The sequence below is a fragment of the Ursus maritimus genome, unplaced genomic scaffold, assembly GCF_017311325.1.
Source record: "Ursus maritimus isolate PB19 unplaced genomic scaffold, ASM1731132v1 scaffold_15, whole genome shotgun sequence".
In the NCBI taxonomy this organism is placed as follows: Eukaryota; Metazoa; Chordata; class Mammalia; order Carnivora; family Ursidae; genus Ursus; species Ursus maritimus.
The window spans coordinates 5,314,381-5,341,765 of NW_024423897.1; the positions used below are offsets into that span (position 1 = coordinate 5,314,381).

At 41.1% G+C, this 27,385-nt stretch overlaps 1 protein-coding gene across 1 annotated transcript in view; it reads right to left on the bottom strand.

The window, feature by feature from the left end:
• Positions 1 to 17,472: 17,472 nt before the first annotated feature.
• The window catches only part of LOC103664783 (gamma-aminobutyric acid type A receptor subunit pi), a 29,782-nt gene continuing 19,869 nt past the window's right edge, over positions 17,473 to 27,385 (bottom strand). Inside the window, exons 7-11 of the mRNA XM_008692709.2 lie at positions 26,651 to 26,733; positions 22,880 to 23,017; positions 22,250 to 22,402; positions 21,590 to 21,777; positions 17,473 to 19,370 (exon numbers count right to left, since the gene is read on the bottom strand). Of these exons, the coding sequence (XP_008690931.2) occupies positions 19,068 to 19,370; positions 21,590 to 21,777; positions 22,250 to 22,402; positions 22,880 to 23,017; positions 26,651 to 26,733 (865 nt within the window). The 3' untranslated portion in view covers positions 17,473 to 19,067. The remainder of the gene's footprint in view (positions 19,371 to 21,589; positions 21,778 to 22,249; positions 22,403 to 22,879; positions 23,018 to 26,650; positions 26,734 to 27,385) is intronic.

A 27,385-nucleotide genomic window follows, 5' to 3' on the forward strand; every position in this document is an offset into this window, starting at 1 on the left:
TTAAAATTTTCTTAAAACTGGAAACATTTCAGAGTTGTGATGAGGATGAAATGAGATACTCATGTAAAAGTTTCTAGGGGATACAGATGCACTTAATAAACAGCAGCTTTTTTTTTCATTAGTTCATGACAATCAATAATTATAGTAAAAGTAAGTTCTCTTAGAATAATTAACCTACTCTGGCACAGTAACCTTTGACCAACTATCACTCTAGGCAGAATATTATATTGGCTTGCTTTAGACTCTTGCTAAGTGGCCTGGCTGTTGCCTGAGAAACAGTGATTTAAACTAGACGTATGGATTTCTGTCTAAGTATGATAGATGAGGTAAGATAACAGCGGAAAAGAGGGAACCTCAAGGAAGGAGGGGAGGGAATTGATTTTGGTTTTTTTCAAAAGGCTGGTGTCATTTTTCTGAGATTTGTCATCATGTCTTGTTTGATCACTTGAAATCTAGGTGTCAAATACCAGCTGCGTGCTTCACAAAAGCAGCGGGTTTTATAGAGGAAATGTGAAAGGTTGGGAGATAAAGAGGAAGGGAGCAGATACTGTCCGATGCCGGTTGCCATCCTGGAGAAGGACAGCTCTGCAGGACAGAGAGCATTGAGAGATGCCTACACAGGCAGCTGGATGTGAGTTTGGAGGGGCCCACGTGACGTATCCCTTGGGTTCCAAGTCTTGGCTCGTCAGTTTCCTTTGAAACCACACCACCCCAACCTTAACATAAAAACTAGCTTATGATGCAGCAGCTATTTACAAGCCCCCTTGACAAATGAGAAAATGTAGGCAAAGAGGTTAAATAATGTGCCCACAATTGAATATTTCCAGAGCCTGGATTTGTACCCAGGTGTACCTCTCTCCAAAGTCCATCTACTTTTTTAACATTATCATTCTCTTTCTCCCCAGACGTGAACTTATTTTTATGAAATAAGTGCACGCAAGCCTTTTGTAAGGCATAAAGTATTATATAAATCCAAGACATTTTAGATGTTATTTAACATGTGAAAGGCAAAAGATACTGGAAACCAGAGAGGCAGTTATGCTCATGTAACACTCAATATATTTTAGTTTGTGCAGTAGGTTGAAAAAAAGAAGGGAATATGAGACCAAAATGGAGATGAACAGTGGAGACAGAGATGAAAAGTAGTGAGTTTTAGTGTTTCAAAGAAAAAGAATAATAAACTTATTTCTGAGTAGTTGAAATTTTAAAGTTTAAACATTCGTCTCTTGCATGAAAAATTGTATAATATGAATGTTCAGGGTCTAAAATTAAGGAGGTATTATTTCAAGGCTGATCCACAAAAAGTTCCGTTTCTTGCTACTCAAAGTATGGCTCAGGACCAACAGCTCACCTGCTTGCCCTGGGAGTTTGTAGGAAATGCGGTATCTGGGCCCCACTGGGTCAGGGAGGCCATTTGCCCGTGACCGCAGGAGAGAGGTCTGCACAGTGCAGTCTCAGAAGCATTGCTTTGGGCTAAAAGCTAACGGCTGTGGATGAAGAGAAAGGGCATAACTTTGGGCACGGGGTTTATGTGTTAGATCTTCTAATGAGAAAAATGAATTTCAGGGAGTATCCTGAGTATTTTGTATGACCAGTCGGTACGAACAAATCACTCCAGTTGCCACAAAAGTATCTTGACTGTGGCTGGGGAGTGGGGTGTGGAGGGAAGTTATGTTATTAAATAAAGTTCATTAAACAAACAAACAAGTTTAGGGACTTAAAGGAGTGAGAACATTTAATTCCGCCTACCATTTACCAATTACATTTTAATTAGCCAAGGAGGACATAGGTGAAATCTTGAAAATTTAGCTTAAAATCTTCCCTCTAATAACATGATATATTGAATAAAACAAAAGCAAAATTTTGTGAATTTCTCACTTGTCAAAGCAATTCAGTATTTTACAAAGAAGATTAGTTTACTCCGTTAGTGTGCTGAGGTGGAGGGAAAGAGTATCTGGGGTATTTGGCACCTTGTGGAGAACCCAGCAGTGGGGCAGGAAATGGTACTCTTAGGTCTCCTGAGTCCCTGCTAGGGGCTAAGTCAAATTTCCTCGCAGCCTGTCATTACCATTTATGACTGCACTCTCAGCAGAGCATTATAGTGGAAGAGATCGGTGGAGGCGGGAGGCAGGGATTCAAGGGTTCGCAGCAAGAACTATGGTCTCTGACTTAAAGGAAATTATAATCCCTCAGGTCCTTAAGAATTTACCCTCTTTCAATCAATTCATCAACAGGTATTTAGTGAGCACATACTTTGTGAACAACTCCATACAGTAAATCAAAGTGTAAGCCATTGTTCGTTTCTTCCAGAATGCTTAACCTCCATGCCAGAATTGGCAGAGTAATTCATGGAGGGGGTGGGTAATGTACATTTGAGTAGGAGGGGTCACTAACATAGTACACTGATTGTATTTAGGACTTGACAGAGAACAAAGGACATTCATGGTCAGTTTTCACATCTTAGAACCATGGAGAGTTTTGGAGAGTTTCATAACCCCCTTAAGGTCATCCCCACTGGTAAACTGGCAGAGCTGAAAATAAAATCCAGATCTTTCATTGCTTAATTCCATGAGAAAGAAGAATCCAGGTGGTGGTGGTAGTGATGATGGCAATGATGATGATGATGGTCATGATGATGGTAGTGGTGGTGATGGGGGTAGAGTTGATGGTGATGATGGTGTGGTGGTGGCGGTTATGATGATGGTGGTGATGACGATGATGGTGTTCGTGGTTAGAAAGGATATAAGTTCAGAAAGGCAGTGCTAGGGACTCTTTTCCTTAAACAAAGAACATTCCCGCTACTCCTTCCACCAATGTTGTTTGTTTGGGCTGAAGGAGAAAAATGAGTGACTTCAAGAGAATGAAACCGAGGACAAAAAGAGGAACTTGGGCAACCCAATGTGATCTTAGTACATATGGGGCTTCCCAGAGCTCCATGAAATAGATATAAGTGAATAATCCTCATTGTGACCTACAACTGAGGTTAAAAAAATCAGAAGCTTCACTAAATGCATCTGGCAAGCATTTCGTCTTCCCTTAAATAAAATAAATTCCCTTAATAAAGCCAATGGAGGCAGGGTTGGTGGCGGGGGTGGGGGGTGGAGAGGGTGTGTATGATTTATTATGGAGCAAGGAGAGGGCCTTGATGGCTCTGAACTATCTATTTAGAACTGCTGGCTCTAAAACCAAGTTGTACATTGGTTCCTCTTTTTGTGCCAATCTTACATTTTTAAAAAAATATAACTTTTATGAATATCATCATTAGTGCTATAAGCACAGGGAAGTATAAGTTAATTCTACAGTAAAGTGATTATTAAATCCATTAGTCATATACAGGGAATCCATAATTAACTTATTCTCCAGCATCAAGTAAATGATTCTACTGTGTGCTTTAAGAAAGCAATTGTTCACTAATATGCAAAATACAGCAGAACTATTAGATCATAAAGCTATGCAATCTTATAATTAAATTATAAATTTTACATATTTTAATAATGTGCTTTATATACTTTAATTGTTTTCTACGCAAGATTAAAAGGAGGTGCCACGGTTTTTCTCAGACATATTATATCTTGACCTGAACCGTGCAATACTTAATAATAATTGATGAGTATCTACTAGGGATGACAGCAGTCTTTCAGCGGCATCAGATATTTCTTTGGGTTATTGCCGAGGACAAAAATAAAGATATGCATTAGTCTTAAATGGAGTCGTAGCTCTACCCTTGGGCTTTCTTTTGTTTTCTCCCCTTTTGCTGTTATAACAACCATAGGCATCCATGTTCTCTCTTCCCAGGCCACAAGAATGGGCTGGCCCCCATCCCCACTGCCTTGGCTGTATATGTGGGTAAAGGCAACATGCACATAAAATTCTCTGCAGGGGACTTATGCGCCTACATGAGCAATCTATTGTTGTTATTGTATTTTGGATTAAATAATGATGCCATTCTTTTCCATGTGCACAATTAAATGTGTTTGAAAGACCTGGGAAATACCACGGATCTGTGCCTCGGGGGTTGCCTCTGCAACCTTCTGTTTTTCCAAATCCTGATTGCTGCAGTGGGAACTGTAGTACTGGTTCCCTTTATTCTGTCTGAGAGGGAGCCAACCTTCCTCCCAGATGATTACACTACCCGGCCTGCTTTTCAGTTTTCAGAAGTAACGTTGGTTGATGATGCCCTCCACACAAGTGGAATAAGTGGTTCGTTCATGTTTTCACTCATTCAGTAAACACTGCCTGAGAGTTGACCACTTGCCCAGCCCTGAGGTCAACGCTGGGGGTGGGAAAATTTAAAAAGATGAAGTTTTTTGACTTAGGTCCACGAAGCTGGTGTATCACTAAGGCTTACACAGGATGCTAAGTTAGTTAGTTTGCTAGGGTTGTCATAACAAAGTGCCATAGACTAGATGGCTTAAACAACAGAAACTTATTTTCTTGTGGTTCTAGAGACTAGAAGTCCTAGATCACGGTGACCATAGCGTTGATTTCTTCTGAGACCACTCTCCTTGGCTTGCAGATGGCTGCCTTCTCCTTATGCCTTCATGTAGTCTTCTCTCTGTGTGTTTCTGTGTCCTAATCTCTGTTTGTGAGGACACCAGCCATATTAGATTAGGGCCCACCGGGTAACCTCATTTTAACTTCATTACTTCTTTAAAGACCCCCACACCCAAATACCATCCTGTTTTGAGGTACTGGGGGTTAAGACTTCAACATATAAATTGGGGGATGGGGACACAATTCAATCCATAACACTAAGGAATCACTAAGGGGCAGTACCAAGCCCAGCCTCAGATGGAGAAGGCTTCTTGGAGGGTAATTCTATTTTGTGTGTTGGAAGATAAATAAGAGTTGTTCAAGTGAAGTGAGAAGGGGGAAAGGCAACATAGGTGGATAGGGCATCATGTGAGGATTAGTTTTGAAAACGGGATTTGAGTGTGAAAGGGGTGGGGAAGGGACTGACATAATGTTGAGTCTGGAAGGTGGGCACAAGGCCAACCTTGGAGGGCCATGTGAATCATGTAAAGGGATTTGAATTTTATCCTGAAGGCTGAGAAGAACCACTAAAAGATTCTAGGGAAATGGTAGAGATGGTTTTATTTTTTACAAAGAAATTGGCATATTTCGGGGCCTGATGGAAAGGCTGCCAACATCCCAAAATATCTTTCCTATGTGATTTGTCATAGCATCTGAAATTCTTAACACCAAAGAAACATTTCTTTGGGTCATTACCCTATAAGCACAATCATCTTTATTTTCTTAAGGGTACTAATCAGGATTTGTGATTATTGAATTTGTTTACTTGTTTATTTCTTTGATGGTACGTTCTCTGTATATCCTCTGCACCTGGCACGGTGCCTGGCATATAGCGGGTGCTCATGAAAGAATAGTGAGTCATCCTGGTATGACTTATAACACAGTAAGCTGCTGCTAAAAGCAGTAAATTGACCCAGAGCCCTTGGAAATAAGATGAAGGTCAGGTAAGTTTTGATAGTGGTAAGCAGGGAAGTGTAGGCCAGACCCAGTGAAGTTACGTAGGACAGGCCAGCAGGAGGAGCTGACACACTGGCCACTACATTACCGGGAGGCTGTGTGGTTGGTTGGAGATAAGGACTGCTGGAGACAATGCATGTGGGAGTGATCTGCACACTGAACTTGGAATTGGAAGCTAGATGGTCTGCTTCAGTGGCAGGCCTCTGCCACTAACTAACTATGTCACTCTGGGTAAGTGCCTTACCCTCTCTGGATCTCCATTGCTTTGTCTCGAAAAGAGGATAGTGATAGTCGCTACTTTTCGGTTGTTGTGAGAATTAAATGAGTTAATTTAAGAAAAGTTTTTATGATAGGGCCTGGAGTATCCTAAGAGTTATGTCAATCTTGGTTACTATTATTATAATTTGTTTTTTAATTTTAGTCAAAGGATGTACAGTTGTTCCCCTTGACTTTGATCTCTGTTTTCTTTCTCCAGCTTCTAAGCTGCTCCCATTTACTCTCTAAAACCTAAATCATGTTACTTCCCTACTTAAAAATCTTAGGCTTGAAGAAAGAATCTTGGCTTCAGTTTAGATTATCACTTGTGTATTATGTGATTGGCAAGTTCCAGGCCCTGGAACAGAAGATGTGAAGGTGAATGTGGAATCACATTCTACTGATGGCTTCCTATTGTTTTTTAAAAGATTTTGTTTATTTATTTGCAAGAGAAAGAAAGCAAGACAGAGCAAGCGTGCACATGAGTGGGGGGGGAGGGGGCAGAGGGAGAGGAAGAAGCGGACTCCCCACTGAACAGGGAGCCTGATGTGGGGCTCTGTCCTAGGATCCCAAGATCATGACCTGAGCTGAAGGCAGGCCCTCAACCAGCTGAGCCATCCAGGCACCCCAATGGCTTCATATTGTTTTGAGCAGTGTTTCTCAAAGCCTGGTCCACAGACCGTCCATTAGCATTTCTGGTGCTAAATAGAACTATGGTAGACTAGATACATAAGGGTCAGAGTAGAGTGAGGGCAGAAGTCTAAGACTTAACCCTATCACAAAGGTATGGGGAAAGTTGTGGAAAAGAAGAGGCAAGAAGTGGGACACCGGTAGCTACAGTGTTCTTTCTGAAGAACTGGTCACATCTTTTATACTACAGACAACTTCTAAGTCTGAGGGAGGTCTAAGCTCTTGGCAAAAGGGAAATGCATGAAGAATTCAGACCTTCCAGGCCTCCTTACTTGGACTGCATGGTGACTACCTAAACCAAACCGGGCTTCCTAGAATTGGCTGACAGAGGAAGAACCTGTTTAATTTGTGAGTTCTGGACACAAAATCATTTTTTGTGGCAGCTCCGATATTGGCAGATGGGAGATTTAGCTCCGTCCTGTTTATATAACAGCAGTTGATAGATAGTGACTTCATAGTTGGATATTTATGAGAGGTTTCATTTCAAATAATATAGTTTTGGCCTGTGGCAATGCTAAGGCTCTTACCCATTATTACTGAGAAGCTAAATCTTTAGGATATTGTTAACTATAACTGCAGGGTCTGTTTGATCTACCCGGAAGGACTGGAAAAGTTAATATTTTTCAAAGCAATGAAAGCTTTATTATAAAAAGTCTCATTAGGAAGTTTGTCCCTAAAACATATAGGCTATCAGAAGGTCAGGTATTAAAAAAATCAACTTTTCATACTTTTCTTTTACCTTATAACTTCTATCACATAACAAGGTAATTAAAAAGAAAAAAAAAGTCTGCTTTCCATTACAGAAACCAAACACCTTGCCATGCCCTCCAGCCAGGTCCCAGCTCTGAGGTGAGCTAGTGAAGTCCATTCTTCACTGTTTCAGGACAATGGGCTTTCCTGTGTGAGGTATTGAGCCTTCTGCTGACTTAGTACTATTCCTAGACCTGCAAATTGTCAACAAATCATGAGTGTTTTCCCAATTGGGATAGAAGACTAACCCCACTTGAACACCACCTGGGCATATCTTCCAGAGTCTGTGGGTTTTAAATCTTTGTAATGTGATGGGAGATCCTTGGCAGCTGAGGAAGTTATCAGGTTTGGAAAAGATGGGTGGGTAGGGTGGTACAAAGACTCTAAGGACAGGCTCTGGGAATCAGCAGGGAAACAGCATGTCACTACAACTCTTCTCAAAGGGACACTGGATGGCAGCAAAGGGTCTGAGTCACAGGGGCGCTCTTGGTTTGGGGGAGGCAGAGGAAGATCTAAAATAGTTGCAGAAAAATTGGGTAAGAAACAAAAGTGATAGATAACTTAGCAGAGAACTTAAATATTTTTATTTTTTGTTTTTGTAGTGCAGGAAATCGAGCAGGACACACAGTAACCCTGTGTGTCTTTAAGGGGCCAGTGAGAGGAGTTATGCCTGGTGTTGTGGGATGAACTATGTCATTCCCCGCCATCTCTGCCCTAAATTCATATGTTGAGGTCCTAACCCCCAGTACCTCAGGGGGGTGCTGTATTTGGAAATAGGCTCTTGAAAGAGACGATGAGGTTAAAATGAAGGCATTTGGGTGGTCCCTCACCCAATATGGCTGGTGTCCTTATAAGAAGAGGAGATTAGGACACCGACATACAGAGAGGGAGGACCATGTGAAGGCATAGGAAGAAGACGGCCACCTACAAGCCAAGGAGAGAGGTCTCAGAAGAAACCAACCGTGAGATCACCTTGGACTTCTAATCTCCAGAATTGTGAGAAAATAAATTTTGCTGTTTAATCTTCCCAGGCTGTGGCACTTTGTTATGGCAGCCCTTGCAAACTAATACATCTACTTAAGTCATTCAGGGGGAAAGGAAGAGAAGGGCAGATACTAGTTCCTAACTACATAGCACGATGCACGATGTACTTCTTTTCAAAGCTTGAACCTTTAAGTGGGAACCTCTACCTTTTCCTGTACTTGAACTCTTCAAGCTGCATCTGGCTTCAGCTGCAGACTCTGCTTGCAGGGGCTCCAGGGGTCTCTTATCTTGATCCAGGTGAAATGTTGGGATCTAAAAGTTTAAGGCTAAATCTTTTTTCCATGTAGATCTCATTAATTAAATTTTGAGAGTTACTTTCTTGTTATTGTTGTATTTCTTCATTACCTACACTATTGAAAAACATCCAGTCCCAAATTTTGTTTCTTGTTATTTTGCTACTAAGGAGTCTAATTCAGCATTTCCCACGGTGTGCTCCATAGAGGATCCATGAGATACTCTAATATATTTTACTCACAAAATGGATTCTGTTGTCAGGGCGCCTAAGTGGCTCAGTTGGCTAATCACCTGCCTTCAGCTCAGGTCATGATCCCAGAGTCTTGGGATCAAGCCCCGAATTGAGTCGGGGAGCCTGCTTCTCCCTTTCCCTCTGCCACTTCCCCTACTTGTGCTCTCTCACTCTCACTTGTGCTCTACTCTTAAATAAGTAAGTAAATAAATAAATAAAATCTTAAAAAAAAAGGATTCTGTTGTCAAATGTGGGAAACACTGTATATTATGCTCTCCTCTTAAACATTTATAATGCACATTAGCACATTAAAAGCTCTGAAAAGTCCTGCATCAGAGAGAGCCCCTTAACTTTATTTAATCCAGTATCTTCCAAAATTATTTGACTAAAAATGCTTTTTTTTATCCCCAGGTCATTAGCCACAGTGGTGTTTCAAGAAATATAATAACAGTAGTTATATTTGCTCAGGCATTGTTATACATAGGACGTTGCTGTAAGCAATGTATATATTATAATTCATTTTATCTTGATCATGACCCTGCAAAGCAAAGACAATCATTATCCTCAGTTGGCAGATGAAGCACAGAGAGGGGGATTAATGTGACTAGGATCACACAGCCAGTAAATGTTATAGCCAAGACCCACCAGTAAATGTTATAGCCAAGACTCAAACCCAGGTATTCTGGCTCCAGGGAGGGACACTTGGGGAAAAATTGCTCTGGTCTCCAGAGACTGAATTTGTTTCAATATTTCCAGATTCAATGAATGTATTCATTTACTCAACATTCACTGGGCACTCTTTTTTTCTTTTTTTATGATTTTATTTATTTATTTGAGAGACAGAAAGAGAGCACGTGAGCAAAGGGAGGGGCAGAGGGAGAAGGACAGGCAGACTCCCTGCTGAGTGGGGAGCCCTACTTGGGGCTTGACCCCAGGACCCTGGGATCATGACCTGATCCGAAGACAGACGACTGACTGAGCTACCCAGGGGCCCCTTACTGGGCACTTTTTATGTGAGAGTTACCCTGCTAGGCACTGCGGGATACTCAGTGAATAAAAGCAAACAGAGTTCTTGCCCAAAACAAGTGTAAATCTCAAGGAAAGACAGATAGTAACCAACAAATTATTCAAATAGGTATAAAATTACAGTTATGGGACTTTTAATGAAAGGCATACACGGCTATAGTCTACAAAATATGGGGATGTGAGCTATTCATTGAGAGGTAAGTCTTCCCTAGGAAATGGAAATCAAGCCTAAAGAGTTACCACTCTGTAAGGACCCAGCCCTGCAGGTGATATTTAGTGACAACTCCCATAAAGACTTGTTTTAGTTTTGCTTATCTGAAACTATGGGTTTTAATTCTTTAATGTGAAATTTTACATGGTGCCCACCCTTGGTCAAATTGTCACTTCCAAATCCTAAATTTCCCAGCAGCCTCATTCTCCTTTTCCTCCTTCCCTGTCCAAATGTCTCCCATTCTTCATTCATACTGAGGTAAATGTTTTAAGGTGTTATCTTCCCAAAAGGACATCTACATTTTTTCTTAGATTAAGCCATAGATGAAAAAACCAAAGGTGTAATAGAAAAGGTTTCTTTGGACAGGAGAACTATCAAGAGTGGTCCCATTTCAGCTCTGCGTGTAGCCAGTCTATTACTTTATTTTCAGCAATCCTATTTAGAACTTTTTTTTTTAAGTAAGAGTTTGGGAATGGTGGGAATGAGAGCTTAAACTTCATTATGTAAAAATAAGAAAGGATGGGATGTGCATTTCGGGGACTGACATATTAATTAGAAATTCTAAAGACTCAAGTTTCACAATCTTAGCAGCACCAATTTCCTACTTAAACTGGCAGGAGAAATCAAATGGGTTCTATTTTGGGCTGCCGACTAGACTTCAATGTTAGCTGAGCCCAAACAAAAGCATCTGTTCTTGAAAGTAGAAACCCAATGCTTGACATCCATTCTTTGTTTTTTAGGCTCTCTTAAATCAAGACGTGTAAAGCCATTAGGTGCCAACAAAAACCAGTTAAACCAGAGACTGTGAATTTTTTTTTACCGACAATGTGCCTTTTATTTTTATACTGCAACCTAACAACAAGGGTTCCAATAAAAAATAGATAGCATTAATGAGCATGCCACAATCTGCCAGGTGCTGCGTTAAGTATATTGTACACCTCGTATTATTCAAGACTATGAGGATGTTTCTCCTGTTATACAGAGAAGGAAATAAGGTTCAAAGAGGTTAAGTGGGGTCACACAACTAACTAGTAACAGGCAGAGCCAGGGCACAAACCCAAGTCAACTCGGGTCAAAGCCGTAGCTGCTAATCATTCCAGGGTACTGCTTGGACTTCCCACAGAGTCTGCTTCTTCTTATCACCCTTGTGAATTATTGCCTTTGGAGATGGAAAGTTCAGTGAATATTTTGAAGGTAGGAAGGTGAAGGAGATGTGTTCTCATTACATTTGCATTTTTTTTTTCATTCTTACTGGAGTCTAACTCAGATCCAGATTCTGGAGACTTCTAACAACTTATCAGAGGGAGGCAGTATGGTATAGTGGATGAAGCATGGGTCTTGAGAACTAAATAGACCTGGGTTCAAACCTTACCTCGCACCAACTGTGTAACCTTGAGCCAGCCAGTCAATCTTATTCATTATTACTGTTCTTACCTGCAAAATGGGTTAATAGCATTTACCTTATAGGATTATCGGCAGGATGAGAGCCAGAGTAGGGTTAAGTGCATAGTACATGATTGATACTTAATAAATTATACCTATTGACTTGCATTTACACACCATGGACTCCTATCCTTTTATGTGACTCACAACAGCAGGTCTGTCTAAACTACCTGGGAAGAAGCAAAATGAGAAAACCCCTGCTGGATGACATTGGGCGATTATTCTTAGTATTTCCCCCCAGAAGACTGAATAAAAGTTATTTTATGCCTATGTTCTATTTGGAAAACATTATAAAACTTTGAGCAGACAACAGTGCTGCGATGGCACAGTGCTTACCAAAGCACTGGATGCTTTTCTGATAAAGATATAACTTTATTGCCCTTTATGTACTCTCTTGGTTAATACAGTAAGCAAATGGTAGATAATTTGAAATACCTTTACTACCATTTATAGTGTCAGAACATACAACTTACCTTTAAAAATGCAAAAGATTCATTGCAATGGAAGGCATTGCTTATACATACAAATGCATTTGTAAAACAATTCACAGTGTGGAGAGGATTCATGATCTGAGATCTTTCACCTTTGCAAAAATGAAATAGGGTTTTCTTGCTAACTGCATTCCAGGAGCAGCTAGCCAGGTCAGAAGTATGTTTCGTGGGCAGGATGCCAGCTTTTGGGATCTCCTCTGCCGGGGCTTTTAGAAGGAAGGGGGGAAAGTGAGGCCTGTAGGCTAAAAAAAAAAATAAAATGACTTTCAAAAGTCCTTCATGGGGATCTGATTGGGTAGCAAAAATTCTAGAGATACCTTTGTCTCAAAATTCTGGGAGTAGAACTGCGAGTAGAATCTGGCAAATTGAAAGAGATCTTCAAGATTTAGGCCACAGATAATGCCATTAAATCTTGATGGGGTTGTGGCTTTTTGTTATGCTGTAGATGTCGTCATCTTTCAGTGCTGCTTCTGCACAGAGCATGAAACTGTGTGCACAGAATCATTTGAGGAGGTAACGGAATCCGTGTAAAGAAGGCTGGGCTTACGAGACATGGCTTCTAATTCTGGCAACGTCCTGTGTTTGGTCTCAGATGGATCCTGTCATGCCCTTGACCTTTATCTATTAATATGTCACATATGGTGGTTGGACATCACGATGTCCCAGCTATATCCCTGTTCTAATTTTCTAGGGATATATAATATGTGTGCAATCATGTCTCAGATTAACTAGGACCTGCTTCTATTACACATTCCCAAATACTTTTATATTTATAATCTCATGTTTAACTCTATCACAAACCTGTGAAGTAGGAAAGACAAACATTTTCGTTTCATTCAACATATTGGTAACTTAGGCAAATAGAGATTAGGTTAATGGCAGAGCCCAGATCTCTTGACTCTCATTCCTGGACTCCTACACTAAATTAAACCAGATCAGTCTTTTGGGATATATGTGAAAGGGTATGCAATTGAATTCTTTGTGGAAAAAAAGATAAATGAATAAGTTATTTAAATTACTATAGAAGTAGATAAAACAAAGTTCTTTTTCCCTTGTTGAGAATTTGCCTTTGATTCCCTCTGTGAAATGGATTAGAATGTTTTGTTAGGATTTAAGAAATATACAAACCCAGAAAAGGTACATCTCATATTCTTTTAAATGGATAATTTCTCCTGGGAGTTCTTTACATTCGGAAAATTCACTTTATTATTGCATTCTAAGGTTTGTGGCTTTAAATGCCATGGCATCTGAGTCTAACTTTTATTGGTGATATTTGTGGTTATCCCTTTCTGCTGTCATCCTCTCCCATTTCCTTTGTTTTCTTCCATAGATACAATTTGATTTATGAATGAGGGCATTTTGATTCTTCAAGATGTATTTTGGTGAATTGGTTCAATAACTTGTTATTGAAAAGCAAATCCATCAGGGACATATTTGCCTACTTCCCCTAAAAAGAAATCTCTCTCGTTGAGTCAACTGTTTATTCATCAGTTATACTCCATTTCTGTATGTTATGAGGATATAGCCGCATTTTTTATTTGTTAAATATGGCCATAGAAGGCTTCAACCTGAAGAGCCAGCTTCAAGACTACTTCTAAAATTTAGAAATTAAACAAGTGTCTTCATCCATGACATAATAAGCACAATGTAATTTGGATTCTGGCTACACTTGCAAGGCCTTTGGTGCAGATGCAGAATAAGCCGGTGAGCCAGACTGAAAGACGCCTAAGAATGAGAAAGGAAAATGAGTTTACAGATGCCCTTTTATGTCACAACTTTGATGATCTCTTCCTTCTTAGTCGAGCCTTCTCCCTTTGTCACTCAGAGTTCTTGGGGAAACTCTGGGGTCATACCCCGAACCTCCCTGAGGGCTACCCTATGAGGCGTCATTCAAAACAGCTGCCCCGCCTACTGTTGCAGAAACCGGAGTCTTTGGTCGCATGTAGTCTAACTTTTTGCTTTCCTGTGAAGGTTTTTAGTTCATTTGCATGAGTGTTAAGGTTTACTGTCTCAAAAACTGGGAGTTGCAGTGAAGAACTGCTACATCCCCATCCACTTTCAACCACGTTTATCATTGGGTGCCTTTTTGTCATGTTGTGGCCATATGAGAAATAGAAGCTGCCCTGTTCCTTCTTGGCACTAACATAAAAAAATGGAAAAATTTTGCTTTCTGGCTGCTGTGTACATTATTCATACTCAATCACCATATTGAGTTGGACTCTTTCCTTCCATGTAGCAGACATACCCTATTTTTTTCCTAGAAAATATAGCTTTCATGCAGCTGTTGTCTTTTCCACCAAGGCATTTGGCATATCTTTTCCCATCTGACTTCATATCAAAAACATCTGGAGAGCTTTGAAACACACAGATCTTGAGTCAATAGGTCTGGGGTGACTCTGGAATCTGTCATCTATAAAGCTCCACTGGTGAATCTTATGCTCCGCTGGGTTCCAAAGCATGTGTGTCAGGAGTCCTGGAGACCACCCATGGATTCACTGATTCTCTTAAAGGACCCATGGGACTCAGCATATAGCCCTACTCATAGCTGTAATACATTACAACCAAAAAAGGGAAAAAGCACACGGGGCAAAGTCTGGGGGAAAGCAGGTCCGAGCTTCCAGAGACTTCTCCTCATGTAGTCACCCAGGATGTGCCCAATTCCTCTGACATGGAATTGTGGCAAATGTATGGGATGTTCTCTACCAAGAAGCTCATTAGAGACTCAGTGTCCAAGATTTTTATTGGGGGCCGGCAATCTCTGTTTAGCACGATCCAAAATTCCAGACTTCCAGAAGGGAAGGAGGTATTCAGCATAAACCACATGGTTTATACAGTTTAGGCTAAGTGGGCCACTATTACCAATCAGGGAATGATGGGAACTCTCCCCAAATCCAAATTCCCACATGCCAGCTAAGGACCGACCTTGCAAACAGACCTTTTTAAAGATAACAGTCTCAGCTCTGGTACGTTAACCTTTTTCTACACAGTATGTTAGCCAAGTTTCTGTGTTGGGTAGGAGGAGAAACTTCCAGATGAACATGGAGATTCAAGTGTTGAAATATGAAATCCTACTCCTTGAGGATTTTAATAAAATTTGTGCCATGGGAAGCAGGCCGTAAATGCAGGGTATGGACCACCAGACTCTCCAAGTCCACTTCCCCTTGGCTCTAGTCTGGCTTAGAGAAAAAGAGATCACAGAGACATTGAATCAACATGCAGCTAGCCACAAACTCACTTTTTATGTTCTGCTCCCCTTTCTTCTTTTCCAAATGGGAGTATTTAATTTTTGGAATGACACAATTATAAGCAATGAGCCTGGATAATCAAAAAGCCTTTTTCATATCCAAGTCACCGAAAGCTGTGAGTCACATGACCCCCCCAAATCCCCGAAAAGAAACTATAATTTTAGTACTCAGCCTCGTGGGCCACCAGGAATATTTGTGGGTTACCTGGGAATATTCATAGGCATACGTTTTTTTGTTAGCAACACGGAGTATGACACTTTAATTTTCTGAGGCTGGCGGCGTCTCCCTGCATCTACAACCTCCCAAGATTACCTGGCAGAATAGAGTCATCTACCCTCAGACCTGTTGATGGCAAAATCAAAGGAGAGAGATGATTGTTTATTCTCATGGGAAACTTCCAGATGGAGACTTGACGTTTATCTGAGCATTTCATTATTCAAGTGCATTTCATTATTTAACTTGCACATTTTCTTCCTTCTAGACAATTAGACTTTAAGTTCCTTTCTATTTACTTTTTATTCAGTTCACTTATTCAGGTGAATAGAACAGCATGTACCTTGTGCAAAGCCCTTTGTGAATCTAATAATCACAGTCATTATGCAGCATTGCTTTTCAAGGTGCTAAAGTTTCTTCTTGGACCTGTTTTTCGTGATTTTAATCACTTCTGCCATTTTTCTTTGACCCCTCCCATATCTCTACATCCTTTTTAAAGGGATGATGGCCAAAGTTGGACTCAACGTTTTTCAAGCCAAATATACAGCAGTCTGACATATTTCTAAATTCTCTACAAAAACTATTGAAAATTATATTACATATTTTTTAATTATTCAAAAAACATGAAACACATGGTCCAATGTTCTCTTTCTTTAAAGTCATTGGTATAACACATAAAGTACATTTACCATATATTGGGGTATAATTCCCTGTCTGTTATGACTCAATTTTAAAAATGTATATTAAGAAGCAAGGATCTTTGGCAGTAAATGTATTCTAGATTGATCAAAATTAACTACGGGCCAGAAGCTGAGAAGAATACTCTGTATGTCTGAGTAATGTATAGCATCGAGGAAGGACCACGTCTCGATCCTGGTTGTCTAACTCTCCCTAACTACAGATTGTTCCTAGATGTTCCTGGCACTGAAAGCCCCTACTATACTTTTTCTCCTAATGGTACTCCCCTGCGTTCCTTAATTGTTTTCAGCTTGTGGTCTATTGTTAATCTCTAGCTTTTTTTTTTTTAAAGATTTTATTTATTTAACAGAGAAAGACAGCCAGCGAGAGAGGGAACACAAGCAGGGGGAGTGGGAGAGGAAGAAGCAGGCTCCTAGCAGAGAAGCCCGATGTGGGGCTCAATCCCAGAACGCCGGGATCACACCCTGAGCCGAAGGCAGACGCTTAACAACTGCGCCACCCAGGCGCCCCAATCTCTAACTCTTTTCTGCTATGCTCATTTCTCCATTTCTCCTTGTCTTTCACTGGAAATTAACCCTCTGTCATTTGTCATTGAATATCATTGTATATATATTTCATATATTGAGACTATTGATATTCCCAACATCAAGGTAATTAAAAATCATGTATCCATGACTTAGAATATTCTCAACCTTACATAGTTTCATGTCTTTGGAAATTTGATGATGTTAGTCTTTGTATTTTCACCCAAGAAATATTTGAATGAAGTGAGTTCTGGGACTGATCTGGGTAGGTAGGAAACATGGAGCAGATCTAAAATTTTAGGAGTTTTTACTGAGAACTCCGATGTTGTAGCCTACATAAATGGCATGAGTGATACAAACTGCAAGAATTTTCCCCAAAGTATGTTCTCAAACTTTAAAAATACCATCCAACAAAAATGAAAGTGAATTCCAAAACAATGAAGAAGGCTTAGAAGGGAATCCGTAACATTTTCTGAGAATTCGATCTTTCAGTAGCTGTGGGCCCAGCTGTTTAACTGAAAGGCAAGTGTTGTGGGGCAGTGATCTCAGAGAAAGACATCGACTGTGCCTCCAGTGCATATCTTCCTTGGCAGGAAATAGTCGGGAATGTGTGTGTGTGTGTGTGTGTGTGTGTGTGTGTGAGTGTGTATGGGTAGTGTCTCCAGTGGGGGGAACGCGGAGATGCTAGACACTGAGCCCACTGAGTTTGCGCTATGATGTATACCTTTTCCAAATGGGATCTTACCCTACTCATTCTACAGATGACCCCTTGATTTGGTGGGTAGCTAGTATGGTATGTTTATTTCACAGTTTCACCCGTTTACAGCTTTTTTAAAAATATGTAACACTTGAATGGGGTTTCAGAGCAGACATTTCCTTTTAAACCCTTTTTTAAAAAATCACAAATATGATTGAACCAGACAACCACATTCCATCTCTTTTAATTCCCTCATTCCCATTAGAAACATTTTGTTAAAAGCTCAAGTGATTATACCCACACACCCTGAATTGTGAGAATTATCAAAAAGAGAAAAAGAACGAGAGCCTATGGTACAGGGGGTTATAGAAAAGAGAAGCGATGGTTTATTTCTGAAAAAAAAAAAAAAGGTAAAGGCATACATTTATCCGAAAAGGAAACTAAAGAATGAAAGATGGCGAGATTCTTCTTACGAAGATTGAGGCTGAACTGAAGCCTTTATCATGACACACTGGTAAATCTCCACTTAATAATGCTGTTGGCAGAGCTTGACCAAGGAGCATGGGTGCACGTAATGTGCTTCTTGTGTTAGGGTGAGAGTGACTGGACTTGGAAAAGACAATTCTTCTGCAGCCTGCATGTAGGTTCTGGAACAAGTCCCCTTGTTACTCAGGAAGTTCAGGACTCAGGGCCAACATTCTCCTACTCATGCAGGATAAGCTACTCCAAGTAATCAAGCCAGAAGGATCAGGGTTCCGAGCAAGGCCAAGCTTACTTGTTCTAAGCCACTTGTTTCTGAGTAATGCAGTTCATGATCTGATAAGCATCATTCCTGGTCACTAGAGCATAGGAATAAGAGCTCCTCTTGGAGAGATGCAGGAGATCTGCTGCTGGGAAAGTGGTGCTCCGTGTCAGAGAAGCAGATAGAAATGGACTCGGTTCTACAAGTATTGATGGCAGCAGTTCAAAGTAAGACTCCTTAGAATCAGTTAAAAAAATCTTCCATTTCCATGCCTGATGTGGGGAAAGGGCTTTTGCATTGTTGAGGACTGGTGTATGTATGATAGTAAAATGATAAGACATATCAAATGGGGGAATGAAGCCCCAGAGCCTTTTCAGTTTGGATTCAGGGAAATGCATTATATCTTAGAAACAATTTTATTTTTGAGACTATTGATCCATTAACGTTTTCGTCATTTACATTTGATTTTTCAACGGTGGAATTTATTGGAATTTGGGGACGATTCTGCCGTGGTATTAAATACTGTATTAAAAACTCATCTTAGTATTGAGTTAGTGCAGTGACTTCCAGTGAATTGACTTAAGCCCACATTTCATTTTAATCAAAAACAAAAACTAGAAAATGTTACTCCCTGAATAGGTAACAATGCATTTTATAAGCACTGTAGAGATTTAGTAAATAGCATGTATGATTAATTTAGAAACAACCACTGACACTTGAGGGTTACTCAATACATATAATAGTTTCCTTCTCATTTTTTATATGAGGTAAATGCAGACTAGGGAGCCACTGAGCAAATAGTCAACTCTGAGTAGGTTTGTAATCTTAGGCTCCATGGGGATGTCTTTGGTAAAGATAAAAAGGGAGTGAGTTGATGTTTCTGCTACGAGACTCTGTAATGCTAGGACTTCTGCACAGCTTAAATAACGGTGGGGAATATTCCTTGAGGAGAAAAGCTCAAATGTCATTTTAGTCACTTGCAGCTCTACTGGGTTAGCGCACACACTCGGCTTAGAATACCATTTACGTCATCACCTTGTTCTGTTGAAGAACCATGACATGCAAACAATTCAACGTACTCTCAAAAATACATGTAGTACGCCCAGTAAAATACATTGGCTAGCATAAAAATCAAAGGAAAGAGTAATTTGGAATATCGGTCAACATTACTGGGGTTTTGAATTGTGAAATAATCAACAATCCTGCCCATCTTATCTCGGAACACAAACTTGAACTTGTCACTGGTTTTCATTGTCAAGTCACTATAGTCAACATTATCACCGGAGATTTCAATGCTGGCAAAGCTGATCTTCCGTTTAAAGCTGGAGATGGAACTGTTGATGATATTAGTAATATTGACTTCTTCTACTTCCTTTGCCGTCCCCTAGATCACAGACAATGCAGTTAGCTTGAAGACTTGACTTAGCAAAATAAATCGTGAGATATTATGTACTTGAAGCCTAAATATTGAATAATTAGGTTTAATAGAAAGTGGCATTAAATGCCTCAGACATAGGCCGGTGAGCCAGACTTGGCAGTCCTATTATCCTGCTTGTAGGCACTCATCCCTAGGTCAGCAGCTTGTGTCCTGTGAAGAAGAACCTTTCCTACTACGGCTATGCAGAGCTGTGTGCTCAATGCTCAGGCCCTGAGGTTACCTGGTCTGGGTTCGAATTCCATTCTGCCTCTTGCTATTGTGAAATTTTAGTCACCTGAATTCCTTTAACACTCAGTTTCCTTGCCTGCAAAATGGTGATGGTATTAATACCTACCTCATGAGAGGGGTGGTATAAATATGTAAAGCACTTAGTAGGCGTTTGATGAATTCCGTTCTGTCCCAGTGAGGAGGGATTCATTGATTATGAGAGATAATAGAAATCGGCAGTGGCTAAAAGCCTCTGCCACACAAACAGAAATAATAATGCTCCCACGTATTGCACGGTGCGCTGGGTGTTATACGCAATTAATGAATCATCGAACTTTACATCAGAAAAAAAGAAAGAAAGAAAGAGAGAAACAAAGAGAGAAAGAAAGAAAGAAAGAAAAAGAAAGAAAGAAAGAAAGAAAAAGAAAGAAAGAAAGAAAGAAAGAGAATAATGCTCCCTACAATTCCAGGGACCCATCATTTTCCAGCATGCCTGGAATGGCATAGCATGTGGGGAGTGTAGTGAAGTGGGAGAAAGTGGAGTTTGGATCCTTGGCCAGGCCGCTTCCTAGCTGTGAGGTCTTAGATGAGCCATCTCACTGCTCTGAGTGGCAGATTCCGCAACTGTTAATTTGGAATACAGTGGTAGCCATCTGATAGGCTGTCGGGCGGACTAAAGGAGATGTTTAGCACACAACGAGTACTCTGTAGTGAAGCTATTATTCTACACACACCAAAATAAGGGCTTTCTGATGACTTAGGTGAAGAATTGTAGTAGTTCTCCAATCCCTTTTGGCCAATCTACCAAATCCAGATTTTTTTTTAAATATAATTAATCATTGTTCCCTTAAGGAAGCCTACAGGGAGTAAAATGAAATCCATATTCTTCTTTGGCCAGCACATGGGATCATTTGTCTTTGATAGTAAGACTGTATGAAGCATCGTTCGTGTTAGTCAAACACAAGGGAACAAGGCAACTGGGTCTTTGGGCTATTCTGATTCATTTCCTCACCGTTAGACCCTGTGTGGTCCTGGCACTTGGCTGAAGGTGGGCATCTCTTCTGTGCGGATCCCTACCAGTTTCTTGCTTGTTAGCACAAGCTTTCGCATATCAGTGTTTATCAAACTGGGCTTCCAAAGACTCCCAGTGTTCCATGGGCCTGTAGTGAATAATAGTTAAGAGCATGGCTATTGCCCACTGCAAGTAAGAATAACTGGTGTCAGGCTTTGGAGCTAAGCAGATTTAGGTTCAAATCCTAGCTCTACCTCTTTACTTACATCCCATGGAATAAGTCACTTGCCCTTCTTGTACCTCAGATTCCACAATTATAAAAATGGAGATAGCCTTACTGGGTTGTTATGAGTATTTTAAATGATATTTGCAAAGGACTTGTGACTAAGTCTAGTGCATGTAAATGTTCAATTGATAATAATGACTATTATTGTTCTGAGAGCTGGACCACAGTGTTTCACTGCTAACTCAGATAACGGTAGTCTTTCCCAGTTAGCAAAGATGCTAATTGAGAAATCTGCTGCAATTTAATTTTTTCCATGCATTTTCCAGCAAGCCATTACTTGTATAATGTAAGAAAATAAGAATGCAACAAAAGAATTAAATAGTAAATACATATTAATCTGAAACGTGTAAGCAAACGATCACATTTGGTTTCATATTGGGTTTTTCATGGATGCTTGTTCTTGTGGCTGTGATTTCATGTTGCATACAGACAACAGTTATTTTTTGCTAGCAGATTAAACATGTTAATATCCCATTGTACTTGACGAAAAGAGCAGTCTTTTTCAAAAGGTGCCATGACGTCCAGATGCCCCCACCTGAACAAGGATGAGAATTGCTGGAGCAAAGTGAATCACTGGGGGACAGGAACTAGTCAGGGTCATCTCTACAGATCAGCACATGGCAAATGATGAATCATATACAAGGTTCTCAAAATTCTTACCCTATCTTTGGCTGCCATCTGCTGTAAGGAGCTGTAGTGGGCAACTGCGTATTCCAATAGGGCCCCAAACACGAAGCTGAAGCAGATCCCCAGGTACACATCGATGGCCTTTATGAAACAGTTGGTGTTGGGAAGAGAAGTGCGGGACCCAATCATCAGTGTTGTCATTGACAATACGGTGGTCACTCCTGGGAAAACAGGTAGGCAATGTTCCCACATCAGTAGCCAGTGAACCTTTCACCTTTACCTGGCAGACTGCCACTCTTCAGGAGTTGGCAAAGACGGACAGAACTCGGAAATGGAACAGCTCATTTTGAAAAATCTGCGATCGTCTAGGATTGATTTGTCCATCTTGAATGGATATGAGTGATATGGCTTTCTAAAGGTTCCACCTTCTGTCTTTCCATTGGAGGGGGATGTTCAGTATGCAAAATAACTGGTACTAGACCATCCCATCACAATTCTCTCTTATTACTGTAAAACATGTTTTAAAAGCCACTGTCTGTCTCTTTCTCTGTAAAAGATGTCTCAAGAAACCAACTCCCGGAACTGCCCTATGAATATCAGTGAAAAAACAAAACAAAACTGGAAGAAGGCAAAAAGAAACAAAAAAGGACCCATAACCCCAGTTCTTAGAAATCTCCTGTTGGAGGTGCTTACCAATGCAGGTTCTTGCAGGAACTGAATCAAGGGAAATCCAAAATGAAACCCAGGATAACACCACCAGGAAAGTGGAAGGAACGTAGGTTTCCAAAATGAAATACAGGACATTCCTCCGAAGCTCAAATTGCAAGACCAGTCGTGTATAATTTCCTGATAGGGTAAAGAAGAGATAGGAAAATCATGTCTCCTCACAAAGCACTTTCCCTATGGGACTTCTAATTAGCTCTATTCACATTAAGTTATCTGTTGCTCACCAAAACCTTGTTAAGCGTGAACTGTCATTATAGTTTCAATGAAAGAAATTGCTGTTGTATAGAATGAGATGTAGAGGGGTGCTGGTACCCCTACCCATGATCCTTTTCTTGTGCCTTTCTCTGTCATAGTATTCCTGGAGCATTGTACCTGCTGGTTTCCTCAACATCTACCCCACTAGACTGTGAGCCCTTGGGGGGCCGTTTCAATACTGGGCGTGAAGCAGATAATAGTGCCAAGCCCAAATCTTCCTGTCCTACCACATTGTGGAGGGGTTCCTGGGCCCCAAAGAGATAAAGTGGGAAAGGGATGGTATTTCTGATGCAGAATGCAACCCAGTTATTTTGCCTTTGTACAACGTGTCTCACAAGTCACCTGTTTCCTGTCGCGATCTGGTGACTAAGGTGAAATACCGTTGTATGGTGTACTGAGCAAGTCGCAGGTTTTCCAGCCCGCGCACAGAGTCGTTCCCTCTCAGCCAGCTGAACTCCACGTCATTTCCATCATAGCCCCCTGGCAAGGAAAACAGTGCCCTGGTCAGTGCAAGAAGGTAGCAGACTGAACTGGTCTGGAGAACACTACAATATGGAGGCAGCAGGAGCTCTGTCTTGATGGTGCTAAGTCCAGGGATGAATCCATGCAAAGCTTGGCGGGATTTCTCATGTGCAATTGCAGTGTCTCCTCCGAACAGGATGGCCTGCTAGGGCTGTATGCCATCAATCGAAAACTGGTTCCACGCTAAGAATTACATATACTCGGTAGGTGATAGGCCTCTAGGAGTAGCCGCCCTCATTATTTAAATGGTATTTATTGAACTCGTGTCTGTGAACACACACAGCCCTAAGCTCCATAGTGCCTTTCAGGACAGTCTAGCAGCTCTGGCAGTGTTCTCGGCGACTTTACAGTTGGTCTGTTCCTATTTCCATGTTGGCTTAAATGCAAAAACAAAAACGGAAGACAAGAAACCTGCAGCTAGCCCCTTTATTGATGTCTGTTAACACAGGCATTCAATAAATCTCAAAGCAGTTTTACTAATATAGTTCATAATAGTAATAATAGCTAAGTTTTATGAAACATTTATGGTAAGTCTTTTGTACGTGACGTCTCTACTGTTCTCACAAACTTGCAAGGTAGAAATTTCTATATTTCTTCACTAAAAAAATTTTTCTTTACAGTTTTTGAAATTGGGATGGATCTTAGAGTTGATACAAACATACATACATACAAACATATAAAGTAGAGCTTACCTTTTTTCCTAAAATATTATTCAATAAATGCTGTGCCTTGGAATCGAGGAACTGTAATGTTTTGCCCATTTTATACGTGAAAACTCTCAGATTCAGAGAGATTGCATAACTTTCTCAGGATAGCAAGGCAAGTTAAAAATAAAGGCAGGATTGTACCTTCAGAAAGTCTAAACCCAAAACCCATGGGTGATGATGGTGATGATAACAGCTATCATTCAGTGAGCAATTACATTTCTAAGTGTTTATAACATTATCATCTCATTTAATCCTCAACATATCTCTTCGAGAAGAGAGATGAGTGGTCAATAAGCACATGAAAAGATGCCCACCATCATTAACCGTTAGGGATAAGCACGTCAAAATCACAGGAGGGTACCACTTCACACCCGTAAGAATGGCTGTCATGAAAAGACAGACAATAACCAATGATGAGAATGTGGAGAAGCTGGAACATCGCCAGCGGGAATGTAAAATGGCACAACCACTTTGGAAAACAGGTTGGCAGTTTCTTGAAAACTTGAACATAAATTTACCATTTGATCCAGCCTTCCACTCCCATGTATCTGCCCAAGAGAAATCAAATCATGTCCACAAAAACTTGTACATGATTGTTCACAGGGGCATTATTCTTAACAACTACAGGGTGGAAACCAGCCAAAGGGATGTGGACTCTTTGGACTCTTTCATATGGAATAACGAGGAATAAAGCAACAAAAAGGAACAAAGCACTGAGACAGGCTCCAACATGTATGAGCCTCAAAAACATGCTAAGTGGAGGAAGCCAGATGCAAAAGACCACACGTTGTGCTGATTCCTTTTATATGAAATACCCAGAAAAAGCAAACTCATAGAGAGAGGAAGTAGATTAGTGATTGCCTGGAGGCTGGTGGTGGCAACGGGAGACACTGTAAATGGGCACAAGGGATCTTTTCGGTTGATGGAAAAGTTCTAACAATGAAACATGGCCATGGTGGCACTACTTGGCAAATTTACTAAAAATCTTTGAATTGTACACTTGATAGGGCTGAATTTTATGGCACGTACATTTTACTTCAACAGAGCTGTTAAAAAATAACCTTTGAGTCGGATATTCTTATTTTTCCTCCTTCACTGATGAGGAAAGTGGGGTCTGGAGAGGTGAGTTCTAGTCACCCAAAGCCACCAAAGCTAGTGACAGGGAAACACAGTGATCCCGGAACCTGTGATCTTAATCAGGGAACTGGTTTTTTTTCCCCCCAGGCTACTGGGAGATGGGACCCAGTGTGGGACTAACATTTTGTTACATCTTAGCTCGTGGTATGCACTATTTAGCAGTGGCTATCTCCCCTCCACAGGGCAGAGAAGTGGTCATGAGCTCTTAGAGGCTTTCCAGGTAAAAACTGCCTAAGGGCTTTCTCTCAGAAGCACCCCAAAATTTACTGTCCAGTTTGCTGTCCAAACAGGCCTAGGATCTCCAAGAAATAAGAAAAAATATATATCTAAACAAGTGAGTTGTACAAGCTTCTACTTGGATACTTTCCATTTCAACTATTAAATGCTCGCAATCATTACATTATCACAGCTCTTGTGGGATGCTAGCAATTCTTTCCTAGGGATGGTGTTCAGGATTTAAAAAACCCTTTGTGAGGTTTCTGTACCCAAATAACTGCGAATAAACACTCAGTGAAAGCTTCCTCTGCTCACTGGGGATGGTATTCGTGCAAGCCGAGTGCTGAAGTTTCCAGGAGAATCTCACTCCCGGGATTTGAGATGAGTAGAGCCACTCACGGAGGGCAATTACTTTTTCCATGTGGGGCTGAAAATGAGTTCTCTTTTTGAGAACCTCAAGTTTTATTCTGCCCCCAAATAGTTGTATTGCTTTAAGGAGGTTTTGCATGCATTTAATCAATAGGGTAATTAATCTGCCTGTCTGAGTCTTTAATTAAATGTCTACCTCTGAAAAATGACTGCCGCCTCATAATGGTTGTGCTTCTTGGACATTGACCACTCGTGTTCTCATGTCAGAAGTGCCCGCTGCTCTCCAGTGCTTGACTATGGTTTTTCCTCCTCACACAACCATCCCTTGATGCCTTAATGACTCCTATCTGAGGCACTGTTTCCCAAGGACACCTGGCACAGGCAGCACTTTCCCAAGTCCGGTGGGCATTTCGGAACAATGGAGATTTACTCAACGATGCCATTTGACACACATCAACTTAGAATAAATGCTCATCCCTCATCATAAATCCTCAGACTGCAGTTTAGATGCCCACTCCTGGCATTATTGTGTTAAGCTATGTATACATACACCAAACAACTTTTCAAAATTGAAAGCAGTTGTGTAATAAATGTCAGTGATTGCTTTGAATAGTTACCATTTTTAACCTCTGCTGTGTTCTTTCTGGCTTCTGTGTCTTCTCAGATTCTGAGTCCCACTCCTTGTCCTATAGACCCCCATTTCCTTGGCTGCCCTGTCTACTCTTAAGTAGAAACATTTAGTGCCAGGGGTGCCTGGGTGGCACAGCGGCTGGGCGCCTGCCTTCGGCTCAGGGCGTGATCCCGGCGTTCTGGGATCGAGCCCCACATCAGGCTCCTCTGCTGGGAGCCTGCTCTTCCTCTCCCACTCCCCCTGCTTGTGTTCCCTCTCTCGCTGGCTGTCTCTCTCCCTGTCAAATAAATAAATAAAATCTTAAAAAAAAATATTTAGTGCCAATGCACAATGGTCCTCCCCCAAAAGATGTAATGTTGGAAGGGTTGTCTTTGAGAGGTCTCTAATCTCTCTGGACGAACCCTCGGAAGGGCTGAATCAATTGGAATCAACACCAAGAAAAGAAAGGCTGCTGCTGTGGCTTTCTTCATGAATACACTGATCTAAGTCACCCAGGAAAACCATCTCAGGGCCTGCAGGATATATACTCACAGCTTTCCAGTTGCAACTTGCATGTCTGTGTGTCCATGGGGTATTTCGACAGGTCCATGTTACACGCAACAGTCGTTGTGATTCTAAGAAAGGAAAAATGGGTTCAAAAGGAGCGATATGGGGGAAAGGATACATTCCCTTTTAAGGGCCACTCCAAGAGGACTTTCACCTTGACTCTTACAGTGAATGTGTGACGACTTGGAGCCTACGCTCAAAACATTCCTGAGGTTTTCTGTGTCAAGTAACACCTCCGAGATGTGGTCAAAGCTGGGGTCCAGAATGGAGGAAGCTGGAATGTGGGCGATGAAGAGGCAAACTTGCAACAGTATTGCAGAAGAGAATCACTCATTGGCTTGAGATACTTTTGCATCCAGTTTGAAAATTTAATCTTCATGACAAACCCACGAGGAGCTAGAACAGACAGCACTGTCACCACTGTCCCCATTTGGCAACAGACTTGGGGGCTTGCTTCAGCTCACACAGCTCTTAGTGGCAGAGCTGGGGCTGGGGCCCAGGTCTCCTGGCTGGGCAGTTCTCAAGGACCCTGTCTCTTGGAGGGGATCAGCATTCTCGGAGGAAGTAGAGGATGTTGGAGGGTCCCAGGCCCTGTGGCTCTTGGGCACCAACACCCAGAGACATTGAATTAAACATCAATAAAGCCCTCGCAGTGGAGATTTCAATTGGCCGATCTTTAACTTCCTTTTTTTTTTTCCCCTAGTATCACTTATTTTTATT